The sequence below is a fragment of the Clarias gariepinus genome, chromosome 19 (assembly GCF_024256425.1).
Source record: "Clarias gariepinus isolate MV-2021 ecotype Netherlands chromosome 19, CGAR_prim_01v2, whole genome shotgun sequence".
Classification (NCBI taxonomy): domain Eukaryota; kingdom Metazoa; phylum Chordata; class Actinopteri; order Siluriformes; family Clariidae; genus Clarias; species Clarias gariepinus.
The window spans coordinates 20,930,112-20,952,792 of NC_071118.1; the positions used below are offsets into that span (position 1 = coordinate 20,930,112).

At 38.5% G+C, this 22,681-nt stretch overlaps 1 protein-coding gene across 7 annotated transcripts in view; it reads left to right on the forward strand.

The window, feature by feature from the left end:
• The window catches only part of rapgef1b (Rap guanine nucleotide exchange factor (GEF) 1b), a 40,705-nt gene that overhangs the window by 2,685 nt on the left and 15,339 nt on the right, over positions 1-22,681 (forward strand). For all 7 annotated transcript variants that reach the window (XM_053478773.1, XM_053478776.1, XM_053478779.1 and 4 more), the window contains exons 2-6: positions 16,780-16,925; positions 18,380-18,558; positions 18,643-18,799; positions 19,675-19,763; positions 20,048-20,188. In XM_053478773.1, coding sequence (XP_053334748.1) covers positions 16,780-16,925; positions 18,380-18,558; positions 18,643-18,799; positions 19,675-19,763; positions 20,048-20,188 — 712 coding nt within the window. The remainder of the gene's footprint in view (positions 1-16,779; positions 16,926-18,379; positions 18,559-18,642; positions 18,800-19,674; positions 19,764-20,047; positions 20,189-22,681) is intronic.

A 22,681-nucleotide genomic window follows, 5' to 3' on the forward strand; every position in this document is an offset into this window, starting at 1 on the left:
TCTGGCAGACATCTCATTTTGGATGGCTGCTCATCAACTAAAGCTCAATCTCAGTAAAACCGAACTGTTGTTTATCCCTTGTGACTCATCTCCAGGTCAAGACCTTGTGATATCCATGGACAACAACCAAATCACTCCCTCAACCACTGCCCGCAATCTTGGGGTAACCGTGGACAATCATTTGTCATTTTCCCCACACATCGCTAACCTTACTCGCTCTTGTCGATTTCTTCTTTACAATATCAGAAGAATTCGCCCATTTCTTTCTTCACAGGCTACTCAGGTGCTTGTTCAGTCCCTTGTTATTTCAAGACTGGACTACTGCAACTCACTCCTGGCAGGCCTGCCTCTGTCCACGATTCGTCCTCTGCAACTGATCCAGAATGCAGCAGCACGACTCGTTTTTAACCTTCCCAAGTTCTCCCACACCACCCCACTCCTCCGCTCCCTGCACTGGCTTCCTGTAGCTGCCCGCATCAAATTCAAAACACTGATGCTTGCCTACAAAGCTAAAAATGGCCCAGCACCCACTTACCTCTCTGCACTAATTACACCACGCACTGCACCACGTTCCCTCCGATCCTCCAGCACTGCTCGCCTCATCCCACCATCTTTCAGGGATCGAGGGCGGCATTCATCCAGGCTCTTTTCTGTTCTGGCACCTAGGTGGTGGAATGAACTTCCTCTAGATGTCCGTACATCAGATACTTTGACTATCTTTAAACGACGACTCAAGACGCATCTGTTTCTCCAGTACTTGGACTAACCCCCCCCCCCCCCCCCCCCCCCCAAAAAAAAAAAAAAAAAAAAAAAAAAAAAACAGAAAAAACTTCAGATGTGTTGGACTGATGGTACTTAGTTATTAACCTAGTTAACCCAGTGTAAGTATGTATCCAATGTTGTAAACATTAAAGCACTTTTTGTAAGTCGCTCTGGATAAGAGCGTCTGCCAAATGCCTAAATGTAAATGTAAATGTAAATATCAGCGGGGTGCGTTTAAAAGCTAAGTTATTTTCCACGTATTTTCTTTTTTTTTTTTTTTTTTAAATATTGGTAATGTTTTTGGGTGGCTAGAACAGATTATCTGCATTTACATTAATTTACATTTTTTTTACACTATTGTAATACAAATTTTCACCTTAAGCATTTGCCTCCAGAACGAATTAAATTCATCTGCCGAGGTTTCACTGTATATAAAAAATAATAAAAAGAAGAATAAAGAAATTGGTAGTAATTTGGATACATGAATATCAGAAAAGAATCATGATGCGTAACTGAATAATTTGTTTCCCCATTACTAGTGATTTTGGTACCTTTTTTCGGCTTGTTTTGCTATGTGAGGAAACTATAGTGTCAGCATTAAGCAGAAACGTTATGCAAGACAGCTTCCTGTTTGTCGCTCTGTCTTTAAAATCTTTCTTTATGATTGTGCTGAGATCGTTAGCATACGAATTAACAGATGTAAAAAGAAAAGCGTGACAGAAAGATTTACTGAATAATGCTGCAGTGTTGTTGAAATTCTTGATCTAAAGGCGGTGATGAATTGTCTAGAACAGCAGATCTGGCAGTAGTTCAGACTACAAGGTGTACTTATAATAACGTGATATTGTTTCGATCACAACATGGGCTTGCATGAACTGATTCTGACAGGACCAGACTTCTCTGTAATTTTTTTTTCCCCTTCAGAAGAAAAGTGAGGGGACGACTGTTTGTAGCTGAGTTTAACGTAAACTACAAACTGATGCGCAATATATTCTTTAGTTTAGATAACCTAATTACGGGAAGTGTGTTTGTTGGCAAATTGCTGTGGCATGAAATGATTCAGGACGTGTTGTTATTGGAAAATAATCAGCTTCAGGATTATTATTAAATAGCAGGATTACACACAGATACACACACATACACACACACTGGGTTTAGTCTAATGTGTCATCTTAAATACAGAGTCAGCAGCAGCACGCAACGTGTGTTTATGCTTGCACAGGTGGCAGTGGTGTTATTTCGTGCATGTACATGTGTGTTTCCTGTGTGTGTGTGTGAGGTGGAGTGTGTGATTATGAAGCACTGATTAGGTGCTTTTGCTCCAGAAATGGGCTGCAGTCGGAAAAAGTGTGTGTGTTGGAAAATGGGTAGTGTGTGTCATTGCTGGTGGTTACACCAGCATCATTGGGGCTTTGTTGTTGCCATGGGTACCATTTTGCCACATAATCACGGATCTGTCATTCAGAAAAAATACACAGTGGAACCTGTCATCTCTCTCTCTCTCTCTCTCTCTCTCTCTCTCTTTCTCTCTCTCTTTCTATCTCTCTCTCAAACAAAACTGGAATCTTGACCTCATTTAAGGTGAGGAAAATGTTTGTGTGTGTCTGTCCGTCCTAATAATTTAGGACAGAATAATTTTAAATAATATTTCGATATTTTCTTAATATACTTTTACAATTGCCCGTCCTTGTGTGTGTTGTTATAGAAGCAATCAATTATTAGAACTCTGCAGCTGGAACATCTGTCAACAACTTAACAAACAACTTCTGACCAATCAGAATCAAGCGTTTGATTTCTTTAATAAATGCTTCTGTTAAGTAAGTTTGTACTCCTGTTTCCTGTTTTAGAGACAGAGAGAGACAGAATGTATGTTACCATGCATACATATAGTATGTGGGAAGATAATTCTATAGCAGTGGAGGAGGTGTGTGTCTGTGTGTGTCTGTGTGTGTCTGTGTGTGTCTGTGTGTGTCTGTGTGTGTCTGTGTGTGTGCGCCCTAGACATAGCACTGCTATTAGAGTACTCTTAAGACCACATGCTTAAGTGCTTGAGGAAGTGTTTGTGTAAGAAACTGGTCTGGGGGGTCTTTAGGAATTGTGAGAGTGTTTGTATTGGTGTGTAACTTTGGTGTGTGTGTGTGTGTGTGTGTTTCAATGGATAAACTGTTTAGAAACAGTCTAGTTGATTCATCCCTACCACATTCAAACAGTACTATTTTAATTTAGCTTACCTGTCTTACTGACATGTTGTATTTGTTTTTTTTTAGTTTTTTCTTTTCTTTCTTTTCTTTTTTTTTTTTTTTTACATTTTATTCACATTTTTCTCATCATTCTTATTTTTGTTCTGCCATAACTTTGCCAGGGATTTCATTTTGTGAGTTATGCAATAAGCTGTAATTTTTGCATGAGATCAGGCTGAAAAGCACACGTGCACACAGACACATACACACATGTATATACAAGCACGCACACACACACATGCATTCTTGCCTCTCTCTTTCACATACACATGTATTCTCACCTCTCTCTCTCACACACACACACACACACACACACACACACACACACACACACACCTGAAAGAGTGATGCTCCAGGGCTCCTTTTCTGTTTGTTATGGCGGCACACGCTGTAATTGGCAGAAACGATGTTAGAAGGTTCAAAATGAACTGTCTTGACGTTTGCTCTACTGTGATTGGCCTGAGGCTTGGATGCCCGGTGTCTGATTGGTCGGAGTTTAGCTGTGCAAAGCCCTTCCTTGGTAACCCGGAGCGCCTAGTTTCTTTCTCAGGACTCCAGGTTTAGATCTGTAAACTGTAATTTGGAGCTTCAGAAACCAACACTGTACTTTTCCTCTCAGAATGAAAGGCATCTTCTTACTATACTGAGCGCTGGTAATTAACTGTTTTGGGTGTGTGTGTGAGAGAGAGAGAGAGAGAGGAAGGAACGTGTGTTCACTTCCCTGGGATTGCAGGCCTGGTTTCCCATCCAGGAGAAGAAGGGATGATGGAAAGACAATACAGTAGCAGTAGAAGTCATGAACAGATGGACAGAGGGATGGATGCATGGACACATTGCTAGCGGATTATGGAGTCAAAAGCAATAAGTCTGTTTGCGTCTGATTAAGCCTGACTTTTGCAACATCATAAGCCAGGATGGATGCGTAGGAAGAACATGTTTTGTAATCTGCTTCAGCCACTGTGTTGTTTTTTGTTTTTCTTTTGCTTGGAGCTTTAATGTGTTGCAAATCGATGGCCAATCAGGCGCTCGGGACTCAGTGGAACCGGGAATGTCCTGATTTCATGGGAAGTTCTGACATGGTGGAAATCTAATGTAGGATTGACACTTTGTCACAAGTTTTTTTTTTTAATTAATCATCCTGGGTGTATTTTTAGAATTCACCTCAGTTTGAGGCTTGAGTCACTTGAGGTCATGCGCCTGACGAAGGGGTGAGTAAGACTTGTGCTATATGGAGACTTTGCTGTTTCCTCATATTCATTTATCAAGACTGGGCTATGATTGCACTTGGACCCATTTCATTAAGCGTTGTTGAAGATTTCTTACAATGGATTTGCACATCCCTTATTCAGTCATCGGGAATTTGAGGATTAGCGTCACACGGCTCTGGTCATCCTGCTGAACCCTGACTCGGTTAAACAGGTTCGAGCTTCCTTGACCTAGATAGAAGGATTTTTTTCATCAACCCTGGAGGAGTTTTTCTTTTGCTGTAGTATCTGTATATCAGAGTGAGTGCACTGATTGGAATAAGTTCACAGGACGACTTCTTGGAAGCAAAGACAACTGAAAGTAAGACTAACATGGGGAATACAGGTGGGAGAAACCAGACATCATCGACAGAGGCTGATCTGATTTGGTTAGCAAAGCAGGAGAGAAATGCAGGTAAATCATGGGCATGTAGAAGTGAGTACCTCGATGAGGGACTGCACTAATCAGGATGGACAAAGAAAATTTTAAATATAGTCAAATGCTAATAATTTCACCTTGATTACAGTTTCTTTCTTTAGGAAAATATTATTGTTTGCTATTAAAATGTAACTGGACTTTTATTTACTTTTTGACGGAACACCGTTGAGATAAGACATCAAATTCAGCTAATTATGTTTTAATAAATCGTTTAACGTTGGTTGATAAGGACATCAGACTAAATAAAGAGTTCTGATATAGGAAATAATCAGCAGCAATGTTGTGGGACGCTTTTACTACATCAAAATAAAGTACGAGCTTTTCTTCTAAATCAAGGACAAATTTCTATTAATTAGTTAATGAAATGTAATTTATTGTGATATTTAACAATGTGGAGGATTTACAAGACACATTCCTGGTTACTAGTGATTTCCTCTCCAGACCTTTCCGTTTTTTGTTTGCTTGTTTTTTTTTTGTCTTTAATCCATTTCTTCGTATTCAGTGTTGTTCAAAGGAAAATTAGAAATAATATCAGATTTTATTTATTTGTCAAATACACAACTGATTGTGATCTAAAAAAGAAAGATTTTTCTACAATTAAATTAATGGCACTGGAGAGTACAATTGAATTAAGAATATAATTTTTCACTTAAAGTAATTTAAGATTTTTTTATTTTAGAAAAATTATTACAATATTTACAAAAGTTACCAAAACAAAATAGAATTAAATGGAAGGGTTGGAATTAATTAGGATTTACACACTGTGCAGAATAAAAAAAAAAAAAACTTAAATAGAAATGATGATACTTTTTTATTACCTTGTTAATATATTTTTATTATAATTTGAGTTCTAGTACAGTTTATTTTTGGGAGTGGGAGGTATTCAGCACTGTATAAGGGAATTTTGTCAGTGTAATTTGGAAACCCTGACTGACACCAGACAAATGATTTTTAATTACCGCTTTTTTAGTTGTTTTGTTTTGCCCAGAAACGGGCCCAATTATAACGCCATATAGCAGTAGTAAAGTTCTGTTTTGCACCAGGATGGTAAACCCTTTTGCAGTAGTTTGTGTACGTCTGTGTGCTATATGTCTTTATATCATATCTAAGTACACTAACATATTAAGGTTTGCTGAGAGCTGGACAGTTTGCCTGATCAGACTTAAAACTATCCATTCAGTAAATCCTATTAGTCCTGCAGTGACCTCGAGTCTTCTAGGTTTTAAGTTTTAGCTTTTTAGGAAAAGTTCAACAGGATTAAAAGTCAGCAAAACGTCTCTCCATATATGCTATGTGTATTTTAATGGCCATGTAGGGCTAGTGCTAAACGCAGGCTATATTCCTAGCATTTTTGAGACTGTGGCTTTACTCTAAGCGTTCATTTAGTCCAGTCAAACCGAGGGCAGACTAACCACACCAAGAGATGCAGAAGCAGGGGATGTACAGCAGCCACTAGTACAAACCCAGTAAAACTGTGGAGCACCATGGACTTTAAGTGCTTATAAGGGGGAATTATTATATATCTACTTGTGGGTGTGTTTGTAGTGTTTCCTATTTGTGTGCACATGTCTGTAATTTTGGGTCGAAGTACCTTTGCACATGTTTTACCGTGTTGCTGTGTCTAAGCTTAATGTCGTGCGCCTCTTTAGTAATCTCTTTACCCGTCTGAGTCCGATGTGCACCAACAAGGGAACATCCAGTGTTTTGAAACAGACGACCTAATCCTATTCTATCTCCCTCATCATTTCATAACGGTGGGGCTGTGCGCATTGCTGTGATTCAAAAACACCCCAAGTCAAAGCCAGGGTGTGTGTGTGTGTGTGTGTGCGTGCACAAGCCGTCATTTCAACCACCAACAGTGCGTTTTTATATTTAGGGGAGAATAAAATTCACCGTGGTTGTGGCACTGGGGGTTTTTGCAGTTAAGCAGAAGAACAGAAATAGTGTGTGTGTGTGTGTGTGTGTGTGTGTGTGTGTGTGCGCGCGCATGACGGAATGTGGAACACTACATAAGGACAGGAGGTCCACCCTGTTCAGACACGCCTGCGAGTGTGTTTGATATGTGTGCGTGTGTGTGTTTGCATGGGCATTCAGAGGGGGATGGGCTCACACAGGAGTGTGTGCATGAAGAAGAAAGAGATGCCTCATGGTCCTTGTGAAGCACACGTACGTTTGCATAGCAATGCTGGCAAGGGGTTTATGGGTAAGTTTCTAGTGGGCTGGAATGATCAACGGGTTGTGTGTGTCTACCATGCTGGTCAGTACGTTGATTGGTTGAGCAAGATTCATATTAACCAAAAGCTCAAAATGCATTGCGGTGTCTCGGTTGTGATTTAGGTCACGTCACTGCACTTCCTTTACTGTGGAATTATTATAATACAAAGAAGGTTACGCTTCCTGTTGTACCAATTTTTTCTTCATAAAGTATTCACAATCAGCTTTTCCCACACTACACAAAGAGAATAGCATTTCTTGGTCCACTACACTTGTTTAACCTGACTAATCAATCCAAATGTCAACTATCCTGTCGATTGTAACGCCTAATAGCCTTGTAGCACCGTATTAGTGATTCCAAGTGAAGTCATCATAAAACATAGTTTATCAGTTAAGACCATTTGATCATTTTACTGATTTTATCCACAGTTACAGACAAGCCATCAATAGACACTGATATTAGGAGTGCAGCTGTTTTGATGATCTAATCTCTCAAGTTTCTTTTTTTTTTTGACTAAATGAGTGATTTTAATTAGTTGGATTACGTATTTATATTTTTGAGTATTTTTTTTAAAGTAACACTTCTCCAGCACTTTTACCCAGCATCACTGAGAAACAAATCGCTACCTGAATTTCAGTTTTAACAACATTTATCAGATCTGTCACATCATGTGAATATTATGAAGTTTGTCAAACATCAGGAAGGGGACAGAAATTTTGAAACTCGGACAGAACTTTAAAAACATTAGTTTTAGGATCCAGTTTTGGCTATGGTCCCTCGGGGCAGGGCTCCACAATGCCTGTATGGTGGGGGGGCGGGGTCAATCAGATTGGGATCTGGCAAATTTAAAGGTCAGGTTGGTGAACTTTACCTGCTGGACCCTATGTGCTGTATGAAGTCATCCAGCAATGACGACTTCTGAAATTTGTGCTGCATTGGGTTTTCTGCGGAATCAGACCAGACAGGGAGGCCTTTGGGCCCTGCGGGCATGGGTGGGCCTAGTGTGTCCATGATCCTATGGGTGTTCATGACTTGACGGTTGCGATAATGTTATGACGGATAGCTTGTGCTACTCCAAAGCTTATCTAAAAATTATTTTATTTTAATTGCCTCCACATTTCCTTCTCTGTGTATCGACTCTGAGTTATGCACTCAATTTTCAAGGGCTAGTGTTTTTCGTTAAATTCAGGGTTGAATGGGGACAGAAGCATCTTCGATCCACATTCCGACGTGGTCTGGAGCACATATGACCAAAGTGTGTCTTAGTGCATCCTGGACAACAAAGAAACAATAATAAAAAAAAAAGATGCCCTGGCAGGAAAATATAAAACTGTAGGTTTTTTTTTTGTTGTTTTTAGTTTTTGTTTCAAAATTGATTTACATTTTTTACATTATTTAGGTAAATGTTAAACATCAAATGGTCTGAAGATGGTCTGAAATTAAACATCAAATGGTTCCTTTAAAAAAATATTGTGTTTGCAGAAAATATAAACTCTGCCTTATTCTGCAAAGTACTTGCAAAATACTTTTGTATAAAAGGAGTATCTCTTTTTCTTCTTTTGTATTTATGGCAGGGTTGGTGCGATACTGCCACCTACTGAACTGGTACGTGGAGCAGAAGATTGCCAGATCGCTTTATATAAGACATGATATTTAAACAATCAACAACACAAATTACATGACATTTCATTGTTTATTAGATACATTAAGTTGGTTTTTAATACTTCAAATCCTGTATGAAATACGCTGAAAAGCTGAAATAATTTTTTTACAAGCAGACCACACGATTAAAGATGTGTGAAACAGTGCATGCAGGTACATGATTTGTAGGACATTTCTGCAGACATAAACCTGTGTGAAAGCTTTTCTCCTGCAGAACTAGTATTCGAAACCCTAATTATGAGTGATCACACTGGGTACATTCATAACGGCAGACGTGAACACCTACAGTATGTGTCTCAGCTGTTAGGTTGTGATCCGATCACTCAGTATGCACATTTATGCCAGGTGTCAACAAGACCCTTGGGATCTACTTCACTGTGAACCAAAATCAGGATGGCCTGACCCACAAATAGATGTTGTGTATGCTTTAAGGTCATTAAAGAATGTCTTGATTTATCCATAGCACTGGGATGAAAAAAAATACTTATTATTGAATTGATGTAACTAGTTTTGCTGCTCAAAGGGGACGATGAGTGTCCCCTGTTTCTCACGTTCTCATAAATAAATGACTGCAAATAGAAATATAAGTCAGTGAAGTGTACTGTATAGACTTCCCACACTTGTGGTATTGTTTTTCTCTGATGTTGATCTCAAACGTTTCAATTACATTTCCTTCGACTTCCACAGTCCGTTCCTCAACGCAGAACAACATGGTCGAATTCCGTTGTTTTCTAAACTAGCATGTATGTTTCTGACAAAAACAAAACTAAAGTTGTTTTGGGGCTAGTGACGGAAGTTGGTAACCATTACATAATCAATGATCTTGTTTAAGTAAACCAGCCGATAGCTGATTAAATGTAGGTTTTGATAGGGTTTTTAGGTCATTAAAAAAAGAGTCAGAACTGATGTTCATATAAGTCCATTACAATAGGTCTTGGTTGTTGTAAATTTTCCTCTTATGCACACAGACCGAGAAGTTTGTCACCCGGAACGCGAGTACAATGTAAGTCAACAGAGCCAAGTTCCACAACCCTTGTTCCGTTAAAAAATATTCATTCCAAAGTTCAGCTGAGACACATATAAAGCTTCTGCAGTCCCGCTGAGCTAAATCAAGTTGGTATTTTTAAAAGTTACTAATACAGATTTAACTATTTTCTTTTCTGGTTAGCCAGAAGGCTATATAGCTAGTTCCTGGTTAGCCATACGCAATTGTGTCGTGACAATGCCGTGAGCAGCATTATTATAAGCATAATGTGCATTTCCACTACAGTACATAAGTTGCTCAAATGCCCAGAAAAAAAACTGGCAACATGCCGTTTAAAAGATTACAATTTGTTGCTGTTGTTCATAATCAATTGCTTGAAATGCACACGAAACAAACCAATCAGCGACTAGAATCGATGAACAAATATGAGTCAATACTTGGGTCGTTTTCAGCCTTTTTTTTTTTTCCTTGGTTTTTTTTTTTGTTTTGTTTTTTTCCCTGCATGTTTAGTACGAATGGTGTGAAAAGCTGTATGTTTTCAAGTCAAGGAAGCAGTCCAGAAATCCAAAGTCTTTTAAGACTCTTGTCTTGGTGTGCTTGGCCCTGCATGTCAGCTATCGATGCCTTGAAACAGAATTTATTAGAACTGATATGACCTGCTTCCTGCCATGGCATTATAGGTTTTTTTGTTCATCATATTTGCTGTGGTTTTTCCAGAATCTCAGGAACATGTGATGGGTTTTCCAAGACCACCACACAAATATTGATGAGCTTGTTTTAATTTCTCATTCTTTACATAGTAATAAAATAACTAATGCGAAGGAAGACGCACACATAATGTGAGTCGGAGTAATGCAGGGCAACATCATATGTGTCCGTTAGCATCGTGCACACCCACCACTTTTCCACAGCCCCCGCTATGTGTGTTCAGGTCCACTGGAATTAGGGTGTTGGTCATGACTGAGCAGCTGACAGGTTAGCGTTCCGGATGGGCAGCACAGGAAGTTAGGGAAGTAAAGGAAATTAACGCATACACTCAGGTCCAGACGGGAAGTTAATGGGCGGAGCTGTTTTCTCAAGCAGGAAGTGTCGGATTCGCGACGACACTGTTTCAGGGAGACAGGTGTATGTGTGGCAGGAAGGTAAAACCATTTCAATGCGAAATGTTTTTGCACACGTTTTTACAAGTTAGAAATAAAATGCATTATTGATGATTAAAACTCTTGGAGAGGAGTTGGTTTGCTGCAGGTTATTAAAGATTTATCTGGGTAGAAAGAGAAGAGAAGAGGGTCTCCTACTCACTTCAGTTTGGTTGCAGCAGTGATTGTTGTGCTCCAAAGATCTTTAAAGCATCCTCCTCTGTAAAGTCAGACTGTAGCGTTCGCACTTTGCTGTGGCAATACAGGAGACGTTAGAAAAATATAATTTTCTTTTAAAAGAAATCATCAGTCAGTGCAGATGTACCCTTCATAACAGAGGAGAGGATGGGGATGATGTGCTGGTTAATCCTAAACCGGTACAGACACAAGTAATGCTGTGGTGAAAAAATGAAAGATTGAAGGAACTGTAAATTTGCCATATCATTTGCCATTCACACCAGACTTGCATCTTGCTCGACCATGTCTCATTCACTGACATCCAATTCTTTTTTTTTTTCCTTGCACAAAAATATTTCTTTGCCATCAGATCCATAAACTATGGGATGTTATCTCTCTGTGATGTCCTATTACTTCAGCATTAACTGCTCATAGAATCCCAAATTAATCTTCTGTTCAACTGAATCCCTTTATCTTGAAATTACGGGAGATGTAACACAACTCGGAGGACAACGTTATCCGCTTCTTCCGCTTGCGTGAGCTCACAGACGCCCCTGATTGACTGTAGAGTCGTGATTAATGTGGGAGCACGAAGTACCTCTCATCCCTCCCCTCTGAGAGAGAGCCCAGCCAATCAGCTTTTTCTAGATCTCCGGCTGCGAGAGGTTACAGCATCACCCGGGGATCGAACTAGCGATTTCCGGATGATGGGGCGAGCACTTTACCGCTGCGCCACTCGATGATCAATAATAAGAGAGAGAAAGAGAGCGCTCTTCTTTTTTTAAAATTGTTCCTTTGTGCCTCATATACATGTGTGCTCTGCATTAGCCCTGCCCCTGCTTCTGGGAAAATTACATGTCCCAAAACACCCACTATAAAACATTCCTGATGTTGCATGAGGCTGGATATAGTGGGGTATTGGACATGAGACATGTCCGCATGTCCGCAGCTGCAGGTTGTGTGTCGATTTATGGATCATAACCGTACTCGGTCAGACTGAATGGATTATTTCAAATGGCACTAACAAAGTCTCAAGCTCACTGAAGCAGGCCGTCGTGTGTGTGTGTGTGTGTGTGTGTATATATATATATATATATATATATATATATATATATATATATACACACACACACACACACACACATTTTTTGTTTAACACATTAGCTGTGTTTCTGTTATGAAACAGAGCTCAAACATTGTGGCTGCCGTTGTTCAGGGATGATTAAAAAGAGATGATGGGATTTCTTGCTTTGATGATTATCAGACATAGAAATGTTTTTACCGAGGTCATGTGCACACATCCTACATCATTAATAGGCTAGAAAATTGCATTATTCTGTGTTACTAAGGCAAAATTTTTTAATAAGTAATAGCATTAAATGAGTAAGACAGAATAAAATTGTATAGAAAATCATAAAATCTGCAAGCCTTAAGAAAAAGAGGATTACGTTTAAAATTCTTAACCATTGGGAAAAACGTGTAATTCTGTATTGCTCAATGGTTTTCGGATGAAATTTGTTCAACTTCAGCCAAAAGCAGCAAGATGAGACTAAACGTACTGTAATTAATCACAATTACTAAATGCTCTGACCCACTTCTTATTCGTCTTTTTGTCTGGCCAGTGTCACCCTCTCAAAGCTTAACAGAACGATAGTTTTGTTGAGGGCCCGTGACAAATCCATTTTGTAATTACGAGCGGCGTTCAAGTCAAACCGTGACTTTTAATTGTGCAGAAGAACGCCCTTTAATTATTTGTCATTTTGGGAAAGTAAAAAATCTTTTCAGCACTTTCCGTTCAAGGCTACTGTCTCCCCAGTCACTGCTGTGCAGATGTGAACGTGTTGCATCAGAGAAAAATGGGCGTCCCACTTGTGATTTGCACAGACAAAAAGCAGCGTGCAGGAACTTTTTTTTTTTAAATTTATTTATTTATTTTTGCTCAGAGGTACCCCTTTTTCACCAAGGCGGTTCTGGATCTAATTTGGAGCCGCTACCCAATTATGGCCCTCAGACAGGGAAAAACGTTCAATGGCAACTCTAAAAGTTTGCTGGGCTAGAACAAAAACTGGCTTACACCAGAGACTGTGGGCGGGATTATCACCCCTTTTTAAAAAAGTGTTCGGATATGTGAAAACAAAATTTGGACCGATAATTTAATCTAAAAAACGTGAAAGTTTCTTAAAGAGAATCATTATTGGTGACGAGACATGGATTCATCACTATGAGTCTGAAAGTAAACGGCAGAGTATGTAACGGAAACATCCTCAATCGGCCGACCAAGAAAAAGTAAAAAAAAATCAACCATCAGCTGTAAAATTGATGCTTTCAGTTTTTTGGTATTCTCCAGAGCCAGTATTGGAACATTATCAGGATAAAGGTTCAACAATCAACAGTGCTCATTACAGTGAGATACTTATTGAAGAGCTGAAGCCTAAATTTAGGAAGGGAAAAGCGCAGGGGACTGGTCTTGCATGACATTTTATGTCTGCACACTTCTGCCCACATTGTCAACACTTCATTTTAATGTCCAAAAATCTATTTTAAGGTGTTAAAGCATCCTCCCTATAGTCCTTATCTTGCTCCATCTGACTTTAACCTGTTTGGTCCCCTGAAAGCAGCCCTTCAAGAATAAAGATTCACTGCTGATGAAGAAGTGAAGTCAGCGGTGCAGTTGTGGCTCCCAGCTTAGCCTTAAATATTTTCAATACAGGAATACAAAAGCTTGTTGCCGATGGACAAGGGAGAAAAAGCACGGAGATTAAGATGAAAAATTTATATATTTGTCTTTTCTAAAAGTTCAATAAAATGCATTCTATAGCCAGAGCCTGGGTCATTTTTGACTAAACCTTGTATAAAATCGTAATACTTAAAGAACCTCAATACAAATCAAATTAGCACCCGAGTATCGTGATAATATCGCATTAGATAGTGATACCCATCTCTAATAAATGTTTTTCCCATAAACAATTAATGACTTTCGGTTGGGTATATGTATGGGTATGTGTTCATATGGTGGACGTTTTCTACGTTGCTACTGTATAAGTGTGAACGCTAAAAATGGAACTGACGTTAACTAAACTGTCAGACATACTATATTGAGAGATTTTATTGAGAGATCTACAACATTTTTGATTGACAGAAAATGAAGCTGCACAACACAGGGGCGCGGGGGCGGGGTATTATCCCATTTCTCATTTTATTGAAGAGAAAACAACTTTTCTTTTGGTGTATTTTTAAGTAATACCTTCCACAGTTGTCATGTCTGATAGGAGACCGCGTAATCAAATATTTCTTCACAGTGTAATGTAGCATAGTTTTGGCTACAAGCCTATCTTATGAACTTGTTATAAGGAGTAGCTGTATTTTATGCGTGTGTGTGAGTTTTCTCTCGTGCATAGGCATAGTTCCAACTCATTTTAGTTACAATATGATTTCCGCTTTTACCCATAAGGTATTGTTCTGGGCACACTCAGGACGGAAGGGCAGAGCCCCCCAAGCCAACAATGGATTTCACACTAATGTGTGATACACACACACACACGCACACAAACACAGACAACATTTAGGTCTAAATTAACTACTACTTGTTCACTTTACTATTTCTTTTTTTCTCCCTCTCTCTCACACACACACACACTCAGATTGAGCCAGATCCCGTTTTTGGTCACTAGTGGTTTAGCAGCTGCAACTGATTGTAAATTCAGTATTGTTCAAGTCCTCTTCTAAACACACACATGCAAGTTGGGTTAATAAAACTGTGAGTAAAAAAATAAAACTTTAAAATGTACTGTATATTGTCATGAGAGGGAGGACTCGGTTTTGTTTTTCTCAAACATAAGCAGGGGTTCAAGGAAAAATGGTTGTGGCCTACGTGACTGGGCAGTTAACATCCAGGTCACAAGGCCGACATGTCATCAGTGTGTCATGTCGTAGGTCATGTGCCATCATGAGTCCAGTTGTGAAGCAGCATCACGTTACAATTACTGTAAACTTTAACACGGCTGTCACAATGTACAGTATATGACGACGTGCGTCACTTAATACTAAAGCTTTAGCACTTTAACGCACAGACTTTTATCCCATAAACTACATCCTGTCTTATATGAGGCCATGTTAAAGGATGAGTCAGCGATATTTGAAATAAATGATTATCAGTATAAAGCCTAAATGTTTAAACTGACAAATCTGCCCAAAATAAATGCAGTTTGAAATGTGGACATCAATTAGTTTTTGGATTTTATGCATTTCATAGATTTTGGAACAAAAAGTAAACTTTCCTAAGTCGGCAATGGAATCATTTTGTAGCGATACAGTCCCTTAAAGCCATTGAACGTGTCTTATTTTGTCTATATCTTGCAGCGTGGACCTACAAGCCAGTATCGGATCTAACCCTTTAATTATCATCAAACAGGGATTTAAATGCTCCATTATTTCTTCATGTGTGTCTGTGTGAACATTAGATGGGTGATTTCGATCCCCTGACCTCATTAGAAATACTTCTTGAGCTAGCTCATGGTTTGTCATGATGATTATTATACTGTATGCTATGGCTAAAGCAGCAGGGATGACTTTTTTTTTAACATGTGGGATGTTAAGAGATAAGGTCGAGTGAAGCATCACAAAAATAACAAAAGGTAGAAAGAAAATTACGGATGACACAGAGACTGGGATGTGCTTCATTATGTCCTGATCTTAGAAGACATCAGTGGGTTTTATGACACATCTGGCTTCTAGGAGCCGTAGAAGCACGGTTATGTCTCAGTGGGTGTTATCTCGCACTGTTCTTATCGCCTTTTTGCCGCACCGTAATATAGTTCTACAGCAAACACACACTCAAGATTGTCCTCCATAAAATTCCAATTATGATAAAAGTTTTGGAGCTGAGTTTGTTTGTGTTTATCTCTTATGGGAGCATTATTGTCTATGTGGCGATGGTTATCATTGCTTTGGAAATGTGTGTGTGTGTGTGTGTTTGTGTGTGTGTGTGTGTGTAAGTGAGAGAGAGTGTGTCTGTGCCAGTTTCCCTTTAATTCACAAAAGGAAGTCATTTCTGTGTGGTATGACCTCTGTGTGTGTGTGTGTGTCTGTGTGTGTCTGTGTGTGTGTGTCTGTGTGTGAGATAGTGGGGAGGCGGGATGTCTGAATGATTGCCACATTTCCTTTTCATGAATGGTGGTCTAAATCAGCATAGCATGAACTTCCTGTTAGAAATACGCTTTTGTCTTGGGTTCCTTAGTCAAGTTCTAACTAGTGGTCAAAAAATAATGATTGCTTGTGCGTTGTTATGACTATATAATTATTTCTATATATATATCTCTATATATATATATATATATAGAAATAATTATATAGTATTTTATATATATATTTTTATATATATTTTATAAAATAATGATTGCTTGTGCGTTGTTATGACTATATAATTATTTCTATATATATATATATATATAGAGAGAGAGAGAGAGCAATAATTATATAGTCATAACGCACAAGCAATCATTATTTAATAAAATATATATAAAATAAAACAGAGTTCAGTTAAAATAATGTTTTTAATTGTTTGTTAATTTGGGGCATAAATATATTCATCTTTAACACACCAAATAAAACAATTTTGCATGACAAAGAAAGAAATCACTTCATTAGAATGGATTTATTTGTCTTCAGATTGTACTTGAATCTTGATCATAAGTAAAGTTCCTTTAATATTACGGCTGTGTACACATCCATCGACTGTGCACGGCATCCGGTTTAATCTGTATCGCATTCTCTCTTTATCTCTTCCCCTCCTTTCCTCAAAACCTCTTCAGGTTGTCGCAAGACAGATTTTATTTTAGAAACACGCAAACCGCTGTCCTCATGTCAATTCTGTTCCTCTTCCTCTCTCACTGTTGTCTTGTCTGTTTGTGTTTTCAGACTCTCAAAGGTCTCATATCTCCACATTCACCATGAAGCTGATGGATAAGTTCCACTCGCCCAAGATCAAGCGCACTCCCTCCAAAAAGGGCAAACAGAGTGCTCCAGAACCGACTGTCAAGAGCACAGAGAAACCTGTTAACAAGGTCAGAAATTCTGCACTAACTCTGAATGGTCTGTACAAACACCAAATAAATTCTCCCTAAGCTTCTCACAAACGGATCATGAGCACTTCAAATTCTACATTCACTACACAATCTTTGTTCCAATTCAGTTTGCACAAGCGTTACATAATCTCTACACAGACTGCACAAGTTTTGCATAAGCTACACACAAACTTTACCCAAACACTAAACATTTAAACAGTAAACATTTTAAAAACTCAAGGCCTTTACAATCTCTGACTTCTAGCCTCGTACAACTTCCACACAAACTTTATGCAAACTCTCTCGACAAGCCTGTACATACTATGCATAAATTTTACATAAACTCTGTACAAGCTGTAAGTAAATTCTACACCAGCTCAAACTGTGCACAAACACAAATTAAATTTGACGTAGCCTACAAAAACTCTATACAAACTCTATAAGAACTCTCTTCAAACCTGTTATGCTCATAAAGACTCCATGAAATATCCAAAGAATTCTACACAAATTTGGCTCAGGTTTCTCATTAACAATTAAGCTTTGCATGGACCTGAAGCCCGGAACTGTTCTTTAGGGTGTTTTAAACCCTAGATTAAAAGACTAAAATCTATCCCAAATACTGTAGAACCCCTTGCGCTGTATTCTTCAGTATACTGTAACATGGCATTAATGACCTACATGTCTCTCAGAACTCAGTCCAAACATTCATTTCAACAACATCTGCTAAAGCATCACATTGCAAATGAAATAAAATCTTTTATGTCTCATCCTGATATCAAGACAAGTATGTAACAAGTAAAAAAAAAAAAACATCAAGCCTAATTCTTTTATATATTTATCCATTTGAAGGCGTACAGTGTTGTTTTTGTCTTGGCATCTTTTTTTTTTTTTTAAATATTTTTATGATATAAGTGCAAAATGTTCTGCCAGGACAGAGCTTGCAATGAGTTAAGCGTGTAGGAAGTCATATTTGTTTAAAACACTAGAGAAATAGTGGTTGAATATGTTTAGATTGATGATTATCGTCATTGTGTGCAGTCCAGTTTTTTCTAAGGCACGTCTGCCCTCAAGCCACAGTGTGTAACATCAATGTGGGCCTTAGGGGAAAAGATCTGGAACTGATCTGCTTTTCAATTAGGTTCTGTATCATGAGGACACCCAGTGTTCACTTGAGGAACTACATTTTTCTCTATTTTAAAATGCAGTTTTAAATGTAGTTATGCTTGCTTGACTTTTGTTTATATGATAACCACACTATAGTTAAGAGTTTTAGCTAACAGCAAAAATAATGACATGCTATCAAGTTAAAAAGGTTGTCAAACCAGAAACATTTGAAACATTTAACAAGAAGCAATTTAGGGTGTTATTATACGGTCAGCTGCACCAAAGGGGGATTTTTTTTTAGCACTGGATTGTTGACACTGCATCCTGCATTTGTTTGTTCGTTTGTGCAGAAGGTGAGCCGCCTGGAGGAGCAGGAGAAGGAGGTGGTGAGTGCACTGAGGTACTTCAAGACCATCGTGGACAAGATGTCGGTGGACACCAAAGTGCTCCAGATGCTGCCTGGCTCGGCCAGCAAAGTCCTAGAGGCCATTCTGCCCCTCATGCAAGTGGAGGCAAGAATCCAACACAGGTGTGTGGGGGTGTGTGTGTGTGTGTGTGTGTGTGTGTGAATGGGCAACAGACAAGTAGTGATGTTTATCATTTTTCTCCCCAGTTCTGCCGTATCATCCTGTCATAATCGTGTTTATCAGAGTTTGGCGAATCTCATTCGCTGGGCCGACCAAGTGATGCTGGAGGGCATCGACCTAGACGACAAAGAAACCGTAGCAACTGTTACTGCGGTGATAAAGGCTGTTCTGGACGGAGTAAAGGTATGGGCTTTTGTTTCTGTTAAAGGGATAGATTTTGAAGTCTGACTTAAATCCAAATTTAAGTACCTTATCATCGCTCTTCATTATAAATTCTGAGTTGAATTTGTACTAAGTCGATTTAGCTCACTGGTACTGCGGAAGCTTCGTATGAGTCTCAGCTGAACTTTGGAATGCATCTTTGCACAGAACAAAAGTTGTGGAATTTGGCTCTGATTACTTACATTGTACTCATGTTCCAGGTGACAAACTTTATCGTTGATGTGAAGAGCAAGAACATTTACAATGACCAAGATCTGTGCTAATGTATTTGCCCTACTAGTCAAAGGTTTCTACACAAGTTTGGATAAATTTTTCTACATTCTATAATAATACTGAAGATTTCAATACTATGAAATAACACACATATTGAGTTAAGTAATTAAGTAGCAACAACAACAGTCAATTTTTACTGTAAGACATGGCAATCAGCTTTTTTTTGCAAGAACAGTATTGTCAAGTGCATATGAAAAATTAAGCCATTAAGCACCATGATGAAACCGGTTCTCATGAAGACCTTCTCAGGAAAGCAAGACTAAAACCTATCTCGGCTGCAGAGGAAAAGTTCCTTTAGAGTCAATTATGAAGGCTTTACCGAGCATAAGTAGCTGCCTTCAGCATGGTTTTACAATGTAGAAAGAAATAATCTTCCAATCATCCAAACTTTTAACTGATAGTGTAGTGTACTGTACATACACCTCAATTTTGATATAAGACAGACTTGTAAAACCTGAACTGTTTCTTTAACCTTTACATGTTACATTTAATATTAAATGGGAATATACCTAAAGGACTTAATACGACACAGAAAAATATAAACGCATGTGTGTATGTTACAGGAGTTGGTCAAACTCACCATAGAAAAACACGAGCAGCCTTCCCCAACATCACCTAGCAAGCCAGCGCTCCCTGTGGCCAAAGTAGAGAGGTAAGGATTGGGTTTGCATACCATTTTGCGGATCAAGCACTTTCAAGCTTTTTTACCTGCTCACCTGTCCAGGAGATGAAAATTACTTATAGACAGATCTTCTTTGTGCCTATGCACTCTCTCTTTTTTTTTTTCTTTCCTTTAAGTGTACGCATTAAACAACAATAAAAGAAATGCATATATATGAAAGGAGTTATCTGGCTTGACTCTGAATTTTTCTCCTTGTTGCTTACTTGCTTGCCTTGTCTTTCTCTTCTAACCACTTCTACTTGGTGCTCAAACAGCATGTGCGAGATGCCTCTAACTGAGCGGGAAAAGGAGATCCTCAGCAAGACCACGCCTCCGGATAGCTTGACGAACATCTCAGAAGAGGAAGTAGCGCCGCCCAAACCTCCTCTACCTGGGTTAAAATTAGCAGAGCACAGGTGAGATTGTGTATGTGTGGATGTGCGTGTGTGTTAGATTTTTTTATTCTTAACAGAAATCAAGTAGCAAGACAGAACTTGTGAGCATCAGTTCACAAAAAAGGTTAATAGCAGTTGTAATAAGATTAAAGGCTTTCTTTTGGAAAATAAAAGCCCTTGTCTTATTTCTCTTTATTTCATGTGCAGCTCACCTGAATGAGGTAAATTTATTAGTATGTTTGTTCTAGAGTAGTAGTCGAGAACCCAGGCATCTAAGTGCTGTAGTGTATACTGAGGAGTCCGTCCTCTGTCTTACACGTGAAAAAAACAGGAATCTTATGATGTTGGTTTCATATTGCTTTGACTACAAAATATTTTCTGTAGTAAGGTCATATACAGTACTGTGTGAAATTCCTGACCCCTCATTTCTTCATATTAGGTTAAATTAAATGATGGATATTAGATTAAAGAAATGTGAACCAATGTTTTACTGCGACAGGCTGCAAAGTGCCTAAAGATACAATTAAAAAATTTACCCTTGTTTAGCCTCTCATCTGTTCCAACCACTCAGCATTCAGCATCACCAGTATACTAATCACAGGCCTGATCATCTGTCATCATCTTCACTTGTTTCTCCCAAGTTCATGCCTCAAATTAGATTTATTTTTTATTTTTTATGTTCGACTGATTAATGATTGATAAGGTACAGCGACTGAACTAAACGTGAGAGCCAAAAAAGTCCTTGAGGAAGCTTGCAGAACTATTCCTCATGACTACATTAAATATACAAGAATGTCTGGCTCTTTGGAATCAAAATATGAAGTAAGGAGGAGTGGATTAGGATTTGCACAGTACTGTACTGTACATTATAATAAAATATATATATTGCTACATTTAAATATTGAACATTCTGAAACTTTTTTATAAATTATTTGATTTAATATTGTATTATTTATATAAGAATTTTCATCACACTTGTGCGCTACAGACTTTGTAAGCCGGTCATCCCAGAATACAGTAAGTCTTCAGTATCAAGCGGCACATTTTATGATACCCACGACTCCTGAAAGTGAACTGTTTACATGGGACCCTAAACCTTGCAATCTGTTGACAATCTCTATTCACTTGCAAGTAACGTTTAATCCAAAGCAAATGTACGTGCAAACATGGCACCCCAGTTAGTGTCAGGCTCACCATGACAACAAAAAGCCCATGAGTCACATAATGTGTAACAGTCTGTAATTCAGCATGTTAGCAGAGTGTTCAAACACCTAACTTGTTTTAACAAGTCATAAATGATGTCATTCACTGTAAGGCTTACTCCAAATGTCCTCTGTAAAGAAAAAGGCCAGGAGATGTATTCATGGTCTGCATCACTGAGCTTCATAATTATAGGTGGCTCTTGTAATATAAAGTCCAATGATATGTATATAATCCACCTTTTTCAGTTTGTTGGAACTGGCACAGGTTGGTATGTTCAGTTTTATCTAAGTTTAATAATGGATTTTTTATAGTTTTATAACATGGAAAAGAATTGGACTTTAGTGATCTGGGTTTATTGCAATATCTAATATTTACAGGTGCAAAATATTTCTATTGTAACGCAAACCGTGAAGATTACTTGTTGGTTGTATAAGTAATCTCCCTGGATCAATACTTAGTAGAGCCACATTTGGCTGCAGTTCCCACTCAAGGTCTTTTGGGATGCATCAGCTTTGCACATCTGCATCCTGATATTTTTTTCCCTCCTCATTGTTCCTGCTGACTTTGCTTAAGCACTATCAGATTTGACAGATACTGTTGGTAAGCTGTTTTATGTCTTGAGACAGATCATTTTTACACATTCATACAGATTCTTTGGTTTTTAACCAACCAGGTGTAGATTCAGTAGATTCAGGAGGCAGAGGAGGATTGTTCCTGTTATCTATATCAGACGTAACAGTATTTCTTCTAGGGTTACATTTACATTTACATTTAGGCATTTGGCAGACGCTCTTATCCAGAGCGACTTACATTTTTATCTTATTACACTAGCCCAACAGTGGCAACTTGGTGGTTGTGGGGTTTGAACCTGGGACTGGGATCTTCCGAACCGTAGTCCAATGCCTAAACCACTGAGCTACCCCTGGCCTAGTGTTGAGTCTCGGGTTGGCTACATCCACATTGCTTTCAGTCCTGACCGGTTATGTGTGCTTTTATTACTTCAATATTATGAGATATTTATGTAGATTAATGACATAAGATCCCACTCATGCCATTTCATTTTCAGGTTGTGAAAAAACTAAATAATAAAGGGGAGTGGGTGAATTCTTGTGCATTGCAGTGTTTAAAATATAATTGTAATTAAAAAAAAAATTTTTTTGGTTGCTGAGCTTAGTCTCCATGCAGACACTTATCATGGTATAAAACATTTGTTTGCAAGAGAGATTATACTGTAGTAATGGATCTAGTGCAGTAGTAAGCAATTTGCAAACGGCACTGCAAGGGAGCAAGTGGACATGCAATACTGAAACA